General features: G+C 40.4%; 1 protein-coding gene across 1 annotated transcript; it reads left to right on the forward strand.

Annotated features, from left to right (window-relative positions):
- The first annotated feature begins 452 nt into the window (after window positions 1-452).
- LOC141134799 (olfactory receptor 1468-like) lies at window positions 453-1388 on the forward strand. The gene has a single exon (XM_073624233.1). The coding sequence runs from the start codon at window positions 453-455 to the stop codon at window positions 1386-1388; it is 936 nt and encodes a 311-aa protein (XP_073480334.1).
- Window positions 1389-13853: the final 12465 nt, after the last annotated feature.

A 13853-nucleotide genomic window follows, 5' to 3' on the forward strand; every position in this document is an offset into this window, starting at 1 on the left:
GTGGCACATAATTAATTGTGCATACTTATAAAAGCCATGGTACACTGTATAATCAGAAATAAAAAATTAGAGGGCAATATAGATCACATTTGATTGTTATCTTCTGCACAATATTGTTGCTGTGATTATACAGTAGTTATTAGAATATATTTCTAATGCATAGATTTAGAATACTAAAAGGACAACCATTTAAGTTTTATTAATTGCAGCTTTGTCCCAAATATAATTTGCTTGATTGCTGTGGGTAATTATACTATACATAACACTTGTTTGTTCTATCACCTTGTTTGTTTACCGTCTTTCCTTTCTTCACTGCTACATTTCCTTCTTTTCTTTTCTTCTTCTTTCCTTTTCTTCTACCATCCCTATTATTTTCTTTTTTTTAGAATATTTGGAATTATTTTTATCTGCTAAACTTGTTTCAAATACATTTTATATTCTGTTCTCAGGTTATGGATGAAAAAAATGTGACTTTGATTACTGTGATCCACCTCTTGGGGTTTCATATTCCTTCAAGCATAACATTGTTGGTCTTCTTTCTCTTTCTTGTTTTTTATTTTGTGACAATATGTGGAAACCTGATGATCATCACACTGGTACCCTACAGCAAATCCCTTCATTCTCCCATGTACTTCTTCCTCTCCCAGTTGTCTGCATCTGATATATTATTAGCAACTGATGTTGTTCCCACCATGCTCCGTGCTGTATTAGAAAATGCCACTACTGTATCAGTTTCTCATTGTATCACCCAGTTTTATTTCTTTGCGGCCACAGAAACACTAGAGTGTCTTCTTCTGACAGCGATGTCTTATGACAGATATGTGGCCATCTGTAAACCATTACATTATGCTTTGTTAATGAGTCACCAATTTTGTTGGATAACAATTATCACAAGTTGGAGTTTAAGTTTCTTAGCTGTATTGGTTTCCACTTTGACCATATCCACATTACAGTTTTGCGGTCCCAATATCATCGATCACTTTTTCTGTGATCTTGACCCCATCCTACAACTCTCCTGCTCTGACACCACCATCGTTCAACTGGAATCAACATCAATGAGTTTATTGTTTGCTGTAATCCCATTTTTTATCATCATTGTATCATATGTTTATATTATAATCAGTATTTTGAAAATCCCATCTATCACTGGGAGGCAGAAAGTTTTCTCAACATGCAGCTCCCACCTGACTGTTGTGTCTATTTTTTATGGTACCATTGTTTGTGTGTATTTGATACCTAGTAGAGGACAGTCATGGGACATTACTAAATTCTTGTCATTACTGTATACTGTGGTAACCCCACTTCTGAATCCAATCATATACAGTCTGAGGAATAAAGAACTGAAACAAGTTGTAAGAAAATTTATTAACTGTCATTTAACCAGTTGAGAACATTGCCACACACACCCAAAAAGTAATCAAGGTGTACAGGGTGCATTCAGCATGTCCAGTTCTTAATCCTCTTATGCCACACCCCCCACTCCAAATTGAATGCAATTCTTACTTCCGAAAATGAAGCCACAAGTTGCTGTGTACAGACAGCTATAAAAAAAAGAACCATCCAACTGACGCAGTTCAGACACAAATTAGAAACATACAAAGTAACATTGCTACTTTTGTATCAACTCTCTTTAATCTACAGATTAAAGGGATGCACTTTGATCCACAGATGCTGTCAGTTAACCACTTCCCGCCCACCCAATGTCATATGATGTCGCAGACTTTGAGTGGGGATATCTGAATGATGTCTGCAGTTACAGGCATCATTTAGATATCTTCTTTTACAGCCGGTGATTCCCTTCACCATAAGAACAATCATAGTGGCTGTTTAGCAGCCCCCCCCTGCCACTCTCCAGTGCTCCTTCCGGATCACCACGATCGGTGATCTGGAGAAGGATCTAGTGGCGCCGGATGTTGACCATAGAGATTTCCGGCAGGCCAGATGGTCCCCAAAGTCTCTATGATCGTTCGGAGGCTGGGTGTGATGTTATTACGTCATGCCCAGCCTTCGCATTTGAAAGAATGCTGCCACCTCTGCTGGGAAGCTGAGATTGTTTTTTTTTTGGGGGGGGATTTCAGGCTTCCCAGCCTAAGGGCGAGATCTGGGGACTTATAGACCCCAGATCTTGTTGTAATAGAGGATGTGTGGAGCTCTATTCCTATTACAAGGGATGTTTACACTCCTTGTAATAGGAATAAAAGTGATAAAAAAAAATGAAAGAAGAAAGCATCAAAATATAAAAATAAAAGTAAAATAAACAATTAAAAAAAATTAAAGCGTCCCCATCCCTGCGTACTTGCTCGCAGAAGCGAACGCATAGGTAGATCGCGCCCACATATGTAAACAGTCTTCAAACCACACATGTGAGGTATCGTCACAAACGTTAGAGCGAGAGCAATAACTCTAGCATTCTAGCACAAGATCTCCTCTGTAACTCTAAACAGGTAACCTGTAAACAATTTTAAAGCGTTGCCTATGGGGATTTTTAAGTACTGCAGTTTGGTGCCATTCCACGAGTGTGCATAATTTTAAAGTGTGACATGTTAGGTATCTATTTACTCAGCATAACATCATCTTACACATTATGCAAACAAATTTGGCTAACTTTACTGTTTTTTTTTTTTTATGCATGAAACTGTTTTTTGTTTTTAAACACGTTTGAAAAATTGCTGCACAAATACCGTGCAAGATAAAAAGTTGCAATGACCACCATTTTATTTCCTAGGGTCTCTGCTAAAAAAACATATATATAATGTCTGGGGGTTCTGAGTAATTTTCTAGAAAGAACTTGATGATTTTTACATGTAGGAGAGAAGTGTCAGAATTGTCCCGAAAGGCAAGTAAACAGCCTGTGAACTCTGAATCTATATGTACAAAAAAGTCAGAGGAGTAACTCGGTCAGAGGCCGCTGACCCAGACCACTGTTGCATCCTAGTACATTGGTTGTTACCGACCAATGCATTGCTTGTGAGTACCATTGAAATTTAGATTCTCTCTGTACCCTCTCTCTATATATTTGTCCGTATAATAATAGATGTTTTATTGTCCTAAATGTAGTTAAATTGGATCTGACTCCTGATGATTGATTGAAAGCCAAAAAATGCGTTGAGTTACCAACTATGGATGCACATATTAATTTATTGTACAATGTATTCTTTTCTGTAACTGTACAACTTTTGTTTGAATTATGCTTTTTACTAGACTGTCTTTATATGTCAAACTGTGTCCTATGATGTTCCTATTTATTCTTGTACTATGTCCTAGGAAGAACTCTATTAAACCTTTTTACCATCAGTACCTTGAAAATCCTTTGGGAATATAATAATGTAGAGGAATCACCCTAGAAATTACATTACACCATGGACTATCGATACAGTACTGGCTTCAGGTCAATTCTATTTGACCCTGACCAATTAGCCTATATATCCACCGACATGCCTCACACAAAATCCCGCTTCTATCCTCTCACTTTTTTGTACCAATAATTGGGATGGAGGCATGTCAGTGCATTCCCTGGAAATAATGTGGACAGGTCACAACTCCATTTTCTGAATCTATATGGTTACATCATTGGTGGCCCGCTGCAAACTTTTATGTTATGAACTTTTTTCACATTTATTAGTGCGGTAATCTTCTCCATTTAATAACCTAAAGAAAAGCATTTTGTGTTGCCGTTTGTCACATCTACCCCAACGCAGGTGGTCAGACACTATAGCTAGCTACTGTGTGCTTCACCTATTGCAGCCCCCTATCTCTTAAGACAAGCAGGCCTACCGCTACTTGGTTGCCCCCAGAACTTGTACACAATTCTATAGTGCCTGGCTACCACGCCAAGGCAGATGCGAACGGATCAAAGCAAACAGATACTTGCAGTTTAGCAGACAGATAGCGTGGTTCTATGACAGTTCAGGTAAAAGGCAGGCAGAGTTCAGGGAATAGTCCAATATCCAATCCAGGTCATACACAGGGAAATCCAGACTAGCAAAGCAGGGCAGACAAATGGGAGGCTTGAACAGGAACAATGCAGGTATCCTGTCTCTATCACAAGCAAGGGATAGAGTGTTCGGTTTGCTTATAACAGGTGACTGACCATATCAATCACCTTGCAGGTGGAAACAAACAGGGAGAATGCAACAGCCAACATCTGGATACTGGAATAAGGAGCAGGAGCACAAAAGTGACCATGACACCTTTGGAGTCTTCCACTTACTCTCTGTCTAGAAAAAGGTTTTCATTTGGATAAGAATGGGGGGTGGATAATCTTCCAAGCAGAGCACTGGACAGCAATAAAAACCTGACCAGAGTTCTAGCTCTTCTCCACTAAAAACTAAAAGGAATATTAATTCATAATATGAAATGCTAGAAACCTTTTTTTTGTAGATGTCCTTGCAAAATTTGTGGTTGTTTATGTGAAAATGTATGATCTAATAATCAATGAAGATGACATTCATATGAAGACTAATAATGTGAATCAAAGTAATCAAGCTTACTTGTGTTCATTTTCAATGAAACGAAAATGAAAACAAACACATTTTTCGGCAGTGCACATGTCTATGCAGAACATTCACCGGTCTGTAGCTACAGAAAGGAGAGGAAGATGATGTCATGATCTCTGTCTTGTCCAAGAGGTCACTGAAAAAAATATTTTAAAGGCATTCTGTGAATGGTGGAGATGCCTAGCAGCAAGTAAGCTCCAGTAGCTGTGTACAAAAGGCCCCTCCAAGAACTGTGCCAGCAACAAGTATGCATTATTCCTCCTAAACAAAGAAACTAGCAACACAAAATTAAAATTCCCCTCCAAAAATAAACCATAAACGACTTACCCTCTAAAACAGGAGACTCCAAAGTATGGCTCATGGGCCACATCTGGTCCGTTACAAGATTTTTTTTTGGCCCACAGCTAGGGTCAGTAGCATATCCTCAATGTGCACAAATTGAGAATTAAGGTTAGCAGAGGTATGGATGGGAAAAATGGAAAAGAGTCCCCCCGCGGGGTTTTTTTGGCAGCTAACTATAGATATGAGCCAAGCATTAAATAAAACATTAGAATTTTTATTTGAGAAGTAATAAATAGGTATAACAATATATCAATATAAATTGTGAGCTCAAGTGGGGAAATACCCATACCAAATACAGACAATAGCAAACATATAGGTTATACATAGCATGTATTAAAGCCATTGCAAAAAAATGCTGACGCGTTTCGACCCATGAAGTTTGGGGTCTCTTCAGAGGATGAGTTTGCTAAAGAAAAAAGAAAATTATGACATGTCCAGCTCATTTTAAAGAGTTATAGCATAGGCAAGTTTGTTAAGTAACATATTGTACATAATTACCACTGAGTTTGGATGGACCCCTCGATCAGAGCCTCCCCACATAGCAGCTAGGCCATCCAGTGTGCCCACACGTAGCAGCACCCCGGAAAGGGGGAACAGGGATCCACTTGATGTGGCTTGCAAGGAGTCACACGTACAGTTGCCTCCCCACCAACACGCCACAAGGGAGGTGGGGCCAGAACCTACGACAATTATCAGAGCGTTAGCTCATGGACAAACCCATGTTAGTTAATGATTGGATTTATCTATATATTGGGGGGTCAGAAAGTGTTGTAATGATCTATTACAGGTTTGGTTAATCCATCATGTAAAAATTTATAATAATAGTATTAATGAGGTAACTGTATTAGTATAACTAATGTAAAATATGCCAGGAATTATCTTTAAATCCTTATCTTTAAATACTGACAATAGCAGTGATGGGAAGGGAAGTGAAAGATGTGCAGAGTGAATGATGATGTGAAAACTATCAAAAGGAGTGTGCATGAGAATGATGCAAGTGAGTGTATGAGGAAGAGGAAAAAAGTGGGAAAGAAATCAATAAGTGTGTGTGTATTGTGTGATTGAAGAAAAAGTGCATGATATTGCCAGGTATCTAAATCTGCGGCATCAAGCGCTAATGTGCACATAAATCAGAATTAAATGTAAGTAAAGATGTTATTCTGTGTGATCTGACAAAACATTAATAATCAGATGTATGATAGATTCTTACTCACTCCTGCAATTGAAGAAGAGAGTCTGGCCGTCCAAGGAAGAGTATGAGGGGATCACAACCGGATCAACCCTCATTATATAGTGTCTTTAATTAGTACTGAATTAACAACAGGTGTCGTTCCTTCCGCCCCCCAACCCTGGTGTGTAGAGGAAGGCTGTGGCCGCCATTGGCAGGCCTCGTGTGGCTCCCTCGGCGTCCCTCAAGGCGAAGCCCCGACCACTGTCATCACCTCCGCCATAAAAAACGTGATGTCACGACGTTGCACGCACACGCGAACCAGCACGCCTGCGCACACCGCACGCAATGTCTGGAGGTGATGAGGGACGCCGCCAGCAGGGTGATCACACCCATAGGCGGCCGACCCGGGAAACCCGGCCACCCAAGGGGAGAAATAGAGGGAGCGCAGATGGTAGAGCTCCCCACCCTACCGGGAAGGCACATCAGGGAACATGATCCCCGAACCGGGGAGCATGCAGCCACGCAGGCATCACAGGGACAAGATGGCCCAAACCGCAAGTGGGGAGGCGCCGATCGGGAGGCACACAAATGAGCTCACATATGCAATCTAAAAAAAAAATAACAGATAACAGAAGTTTCCTACATAATTACTTATTGATCATACAAAGTGAACATTTGAAACTGTACACTGACAATTCTAACAGTATTCCTAGAAGTATATAATTCCCAAGGAGATAACTCCCAGGTGTACAAGGGGGTAAATATATAACAACCCAAGTGAGAAAGTTGCATCGGATCCAATGGATCCCTCATTACTCGTGGTTGTGATGCGATTTTACTCTATTCCCAGCCACGAAAGAGGCTATAAAATATAGACTCGATTGAGTATGATAAGGATATAGACTTACAATGCAAGAGCATAACTAATTTAGTAAGCTCAAGGGGAGAAATATAATTCCAATTTAATCCCCTTATTGAGAGTCTACTTAATATCCTAATATGTGATTTGACACATTTTGGAAGATATATAGATGCAATCTAATATGGTATCTATGATTAACACAGAGGGGTATATACAGGAGAACAGACAGTGCACAGCTCATATCTAACTCTCATGTGTCAAATGGGGGAAGGGGTGTTTAACCACCCAAATTTGTATAACAAAGAGGGAAGACACATTGAAGAGAGATAACAGTGCTGCTCACCCCAATATGGACAAGAAAAATGGAAAAGAGTCCCCCAGTGGGGTTTTTTTTGGCAGATAACTATAGATATGAGCCAAGCATTAAATAAAACATTACAATTTTTATTTGAGAAGTAATAAATAGGTATAACAATATATCACTATAAATTGTGAGCTCAAGTGGGGAAATACCCATACCAAATACAGACAATAGCAAACATATAGGTTATACATAGCATGTGATAAAGCCATTGCATAACAAATCCTGATGCGTTTCGACTCATGAAGTCACTCACTTGGGTTGTTAAATATTTACTCCCTTGTACATCTGGGAGTTATCTCCTTGGGAATTATATACTTCTAGGAATACTGTTAGAATTGTCAGTGTACAGTTTCACGGGTTGGCCGCCTATGGGTGTGATCACCCAGCCGGCAGCGTCCCTCATCACCTCCGGACGTTGCGTGCGGTGTGCACACGCGTGCTGGTTCGCGTGTGCATACGACGTCATGACATCACATTTTTTACGGCGGAGGTGAAGACAGTGGTCGGGGCTTCGCCTTGAGGGATGCCGAGGGAGCCACACGAGGCCTGCCAATGGTGGCCACAGCCTTCCTCCACACACCAGGGTTGGGGGGCAGAAGGAATGACACCTGTTGTTAATTCAGTACTAATTAAGGACACTTATAATGAGCTTTGATCCAGTTGTGATCCCCTCATACTCTTCCTTGGACGGCCAGACTCTCTTCTTCAATTGCAGGAGTGAGTAAGAATCTATCATACATCTGATTATCAATGTTTTGTCAGATCACACAGAATAACATCTTTACTTACATTTAATTCTGATTTATGTGCACATTAGCGCTTGATGCCGCAGATTTAGATACCTGGCAATATCATGCACTTTTTCTTCAATCACACAATACATACACACTTATTGATTTCTTTCCCACTTTTTTCCTCTTCCTCATACACTCACTTGCATCATTCTCATGCACACTCCTTTTGATAGTTTTCATATCATCATTCACTCTGCACATCTTTCACTTCCCTTCCTATCACTGCTATTGTCAGTATTTAAAGATAAGGTCATTCCTGGCATATTTTACATTAGTTATACTAATACAGTTACCTCATTAATACTATTATTATAAATTTTTACATGATGGATTAACCAAACCTGTAATAGATCATTACAACACTTTCTGACCCCCCAATATATAGATAAATCCAATCATTAACTAACATGGGTTTGTCCATGAGCTAACGCTCTGATAATTGTCGTAGGTTCTGGCCCCACCTCCCTTGTGGCGTGTTGGTGGGGAGGCAACTGTACGTGTGACTCCTTGCAAGCCACATCAAGTGGATCCCTGTTCCCCCCTTTCTGGGGTGCTGCTACGTGTGGGCACACTGGATGGCCTAGCTGCTATGTGGGGAGGCTCTGATCGAGGGGTCCATCCAAACTCAGTGGTAATTATGTACAATATGTTACTTAACAAACTTGCCTATGCTATAACTCTTTAAAATTAGCTGGACATGTCATAATTTTCTTTTTTCTTTAGCAAACTCATCCTCTGAAAAGACCCCAAACTTCATGGGTCGAAATGCGTCAGTATTTGTTATGCAATGGCTTTTTCACATGCTATGTATAACCTGTATGTTTGCTATTGTCTGTATTTGGTATGGATATTTCCCCACTTGAGCTCACAATTTATATTGATATATTGTTATACCTATTTATTACTTCTCAAATAAAAATTCTAATGTTTTATTTAATGCTTGGCTCATATCTATAGTTAGCTGCCAAAAAAAACCCCACTGTGGGACCCTTTTCCATTTTTCTTGTCCATATTGTGGTGAGCAGCACTGTTATCTCTCTTCAATGTGTCTTCCCTCTTTGCTAAGGTTAGCAGAGGTAACCTATGGTCTTCACCTCAACATCTTCCCCCATACCCCCATGAACCCACCCCTTTTTACAGAAAGGTTTGACTACCCCTGATCTAACACAAAGCCCACTCTATGGGGTTGATTTACTAAAGGCAAATAGGCTGTTTACTTTGCAAGGGAATTTTCCCCAGAGCTTAATGAATGTGGTAACATTTTACTCTACAAATTATGTACCTAATCACTTGTAAGGAAAATAAAAACAGTAATTTTGTTTTTAGATAGTTAGATGTTGGAAGTCAGCAGAGCTTTAATTAAACTTTGGGTGAACCTCCCTTTCCAAGTAAACAGTCTATTTGCCTTTACTAAGTTTTGTATCCCTTGAAGCAACTAAAATAAAAAAAAATAAAAAAAAACCAAACAAGCCAATAAATCACAAAATATAAATATATTGCGAAGGAGACATCCCAGCAGTGAACAAGTAATGACACATGTTGTTGATATTCTAACACCTTTACTTAACACCACGTCATTTTACTACAGGCCGGGTGGGAGCATTGTTGTTTTGGGAGGAAGTCATAGGACGCCACCGGGCCACGCAGTGGCAAGATCTGTCACCGGCTGTGTCCAGTGGGTTGATCACTGTACCGGCCCACTGTAAGTACCATGTGATCACTATGACCAATCACAGCAGATCACAATTGTAAAGAATGGATGGCTTCCTTCTAATGTCATCTATTGTATACAATTGTGTTGCTATCTGTGATTGGTCATGGTGATCACATGGTACAGACACAGACAATCACAATCCATCTGTACCTGTCAGGGCTGGGCTCAGTCCTTCCTTCTCAAAGCTGGCCGCTCAGCTGTCGGCTAATTGCCAGCTCCTATCTCTCCACAGTGACTCACCTGTTGATGATATCCTGCTCGTCAGTCCTGCCTACTTAAGCGGTCCAGTCCTGATGATCCCTGCCTTCGCCCTGGCTTGGCTGACATTCCTTCTGGCTCCAGATCCTGTTTTCTGTTCTACTATGCTTATCTCTGGCTCCCTGACGTTTTGGCTTGTCTGACTATCCGTTCTGGTTCCTGAACTCTGGCTATGTTTTGACTACGTTTACTCTGTTTACCTTTTTTGTAGTATAATTATACAAGTGTGATTTAACTGTACTTCTGCCTCAGTCTGATTCATGGTTTGTGACAGATATATAGTCTTGTGTGTGTGTATATATATATAATATATATATATATATATATATATTACTCTGCATTCTTTGTAGCCTATATCTACTGTGCATTTGGTGGTGTACTGTTTCTAATACACTTCAGGCGGTGTACACAGTATCTAATACAGTGTGTACAGTATCTACTACTTTTCTGCTGGTGTACACAGTATCTAATACAGTGTGTACCGTTTCTAATACACTTCAGGCGGTGTACACAGTATCTAATACAGTGTGTAGAGTTTCTAATACACTTCAGGCAGTGTACACAGTATCTAATACAGTGTGTAGAGTTTCTAATACACTTCAGGCAGTGTACACAGTATCTAATACAGTGTGTACAGTTTCTATACTTCTGTGGTGTACACAGTATACAATACAGTGCAGCTATTGTACAGTTTTTAATACAGTGCAGGCAGTGTAAACAGTATCTAATACAGTGTGTACAGTTTCTACTACTTTTCTGGTGGTGTACACAGTATCTAATACAGTGTGTACAGTTTCCAATACACTTCAGGCAGTGTACACAGTATCTAATACAGTGTGTACAGTTTTTACTACACTTCTGGTGGTGTAAACAGCATACAAAACAGTGCAGCCTGAGTACAGTTTCTACTACTTTTCTTTTTTTACACTTCCACCACCATTGTAAGTCTTTTCCAGATACACTATTAAGCCAAAAGTATTGGGACGCCCGCCTTTACACACACATGAACTTTAATGGCAGCCCAGTCTTAGTCCGTAGGGTTAAAATTTGATTTGTCCCACCCTTTGCAGCTAGAACAGCTTCTGGGAAGGCTGTCCACAAGGTTTAGTGTGCCTATGGGAATGTTTGATCATTCTTCCAGAAGTGCATTTGTGAGGCCAGGCACTGATGTTGGATGAGAAGGCCTGGCTCGCAGTCTCTACTCTAATTCAGCCAAAGGGTGTTCTATCGGGTTGAGGCCAGGACTCTGTGCAGGCCAGTCAAGTTTCTCCACCCCAAACTTGCTCATCCATGTCTTTATGGACCTTGCTTTGTGTACTGGTGTGCAGTCATGTTGGAACAGGAAGGGGCTTTCCCCAAACTGTTCCCACAAAGTTGGGAGCATGAAATTGTCCAAAATGTCTTGGTATGCTGATGCCTTAAGAGTTCCTGTAACTGGAACTAAGAGGCCAAGCCCAACCCCTGAAAAACAACCCCGCACCATAATCCCCCTCCACCAAATCATTTGGACCAGTGTACAAAGCAAGGTCTATAAAGACATGGATGAGTGATTTTGGGTTGGAGGAACTTGACTGGTCTGTACAGAGACCTGACCTCTACACAACAGAACACCTTGGGGATGAATTAGAGAGGAGACTGTAGGTCAGGCCTTCTCGTCCAACATCAGTGCCTGACCTCACAAATGCACTTGGAAGAATGGTCAAACATTCCCATGGACACACTCCTAAACCTTGTGGACAAGAAGAGTTGAAGCTGTTATAGCTGCAAAGGGTGGGCCAAATGAGTTTTGAACCCAATACTAATACTGGAATGCCATTACAGTTCATGTGCATTTAAAGGCAGGCGTCCCAATACTTAGACCAATATATTGTATATTGCTTGTGACACTGAGCATGGCTATGGACTTAGGGCTGGTTCACACCACAGAGATGCAGAAACTATGCGTGGGGCTGCCTGGTGGCTAAGTGGGTAGCAGTTCTGTCTAGCAGCCCCTGGGATGTTGGTTCAATTCCTCAACATGCTAATCCTTGTGTTGAAGTTTATATGTTCTCCCTGTGTGGGTTTCTCACGACAATCCAAAGACATGCTGGCACTTTATTTGTCTCCTGTAGAAATAGGTTCTAATGTAAGAAAGTTACTTTTGGACTTTATATTGGAAGCTCATTGCAGCCAGGGACTGATGTCAATGTTTATTAGCACTAATCACGCCCACAGTCTTGGACATTTCAAATTTTAGGGTTTACACTGCACGGGTACATATGCTTAGAAAACTGTTGCTTTGTTTATGTGGATGCAAATGGACTTTGATCTTTGTCCTGTAGTTGGAGATTTGATGCACATAGCCAAGGGCTAACACAGTTGTGAATAGTATTATGCGTTCCTGCTCATCAGGTGCAATCACTTTAGACATACATGAAGAGACAGATTGAAAGATACTGGTGGGCGTGTACTTCTATTGGGTGCGTCAGTGTGCTAACAATACAACCTCTCTTATATAAAGGCCTGCAGTAGGGGGGTTTGTTTGGCCTGAGAAGGTCAGGTTTTTTGTTGTGGGGGAGAAAGAATTATATTGGGAGGTTTGATGAAATTCTTGTGCATTTTTTCAATCAAAAGTGGGTTTATGTGGCCATGCTGTCAATGGTGTGCGAGTATTGTTCCTGTCTTATCATGCAAACATCATTTGGAAGTATCTGCTGACCTACTCTTTTTGATTTTGTTGTTTAATCGTGTACACCGAAATGCAGCTTCCAGCAGAACATGGTCACCAATGTATGTATGTGTGGATTGTGGGCTGGTGGTGGGTGTTTTGAATAAGTCTTTTGTAATATTATGTGGGAATGCTTTGTAAGAATGACTGTTAAGTATGTTTCTATAATCTTGCAGATAATGTGATGTGTTGCCTGCTATACACTGAAATTAAAGCTGTGTCCACTCTAAGGTTTTGTCTAATTTTAGATTGTAAGCTGCTATGAGCAGGGCCCTTAAAATTCCATTGCTAAATGTAGCACCATATATCCTGTCAAAAATTTTTTGAAGCTAGTAAATGAATGTAAATTTATTTTTTTTCTGCTGGTAAAATAAAAGTACGTTATTGAGCTTTTGTTGTGGTGTGTGTTTTTTTTTTTTTTTTTTTTCTTCTACTTTTCTTTCTCTTTTAGTTTTTGTGGGTGTTGGTTTTGGGAAAGTGCAATATCTCTTATTTTATTTCAATCTGTATTTGTGCACCAAAAAACTAATCTCTTTGCCCTGGTTCACATTGATGCTATTTTGAAATTGCGCTACTTCACTTGAAGCACGATTTCAAAGTAGCAAGGTCAGCGTGATTTCAGGTGGCTTCATACACAAATGTCTATTGAAGTCGCACCTGAAATCGGCAAAAGTAGTGCAGGAACTACTTTAGCAAATTGGTGCGGCGCCACAAAAAAATGTTGCATTGATTGGAACAGTGCCATTGCCAATAGTCATGCGATTTGATCTCTCAAATCGCATGACCAATTGCTCCAATGTAAACCTAGGCTTCTGCACAACTGCAAGTTAATGATAAAGGTGGAATCTTTATAACAGCTGTGGAGAATTGCAGGTAATGAATTCAGCTGGTGGATAGGCAGTGTTTGAATGTGTCAGCTCTGGTTCACATTGGTGTGATTTGACATGTCAAATCTGTGGCAATTGCACTGTTCTAATTGGTGCGATTTGTATTGATATCGGTGCAGAAACCTGCACTGATGTCTCGGATGTTGCCCCCACAGTCGGGACTGACATGCAGGAATGAAATTCTGTGAGTTCAGCTGAATGCTTTCCTCCCTCTGTCAGTGTGAACCAGGGCTCAAATTGGGCCTTTTTTCTTTGCAA

This window comes from Aquarana catesbeiana, linkage group LG03 (genome assembly GCF_042186555.1).
Source record: "Aquarana catesbeiana isolate 2022-GZ linkage group LG03, ASM4218655v1, whole genome shotgun sequence".
NCBI classification, from domain to species: domain Eukaryota; kingdom Metazoa; phylum Chordata; class Amphibia; order Anura; family Ranidae; genus Aquarana; species Aquarana catesbeiana.

Excerpts from the sequence above, each read along its gene's own strand:
- LOC141134799 (XM_073624233.1), top strand. The coding sequence starts at position 453 with ATGGATGAAAAAAATGTGACTTTGATTACTGTGATCCACCTCTTGGGG.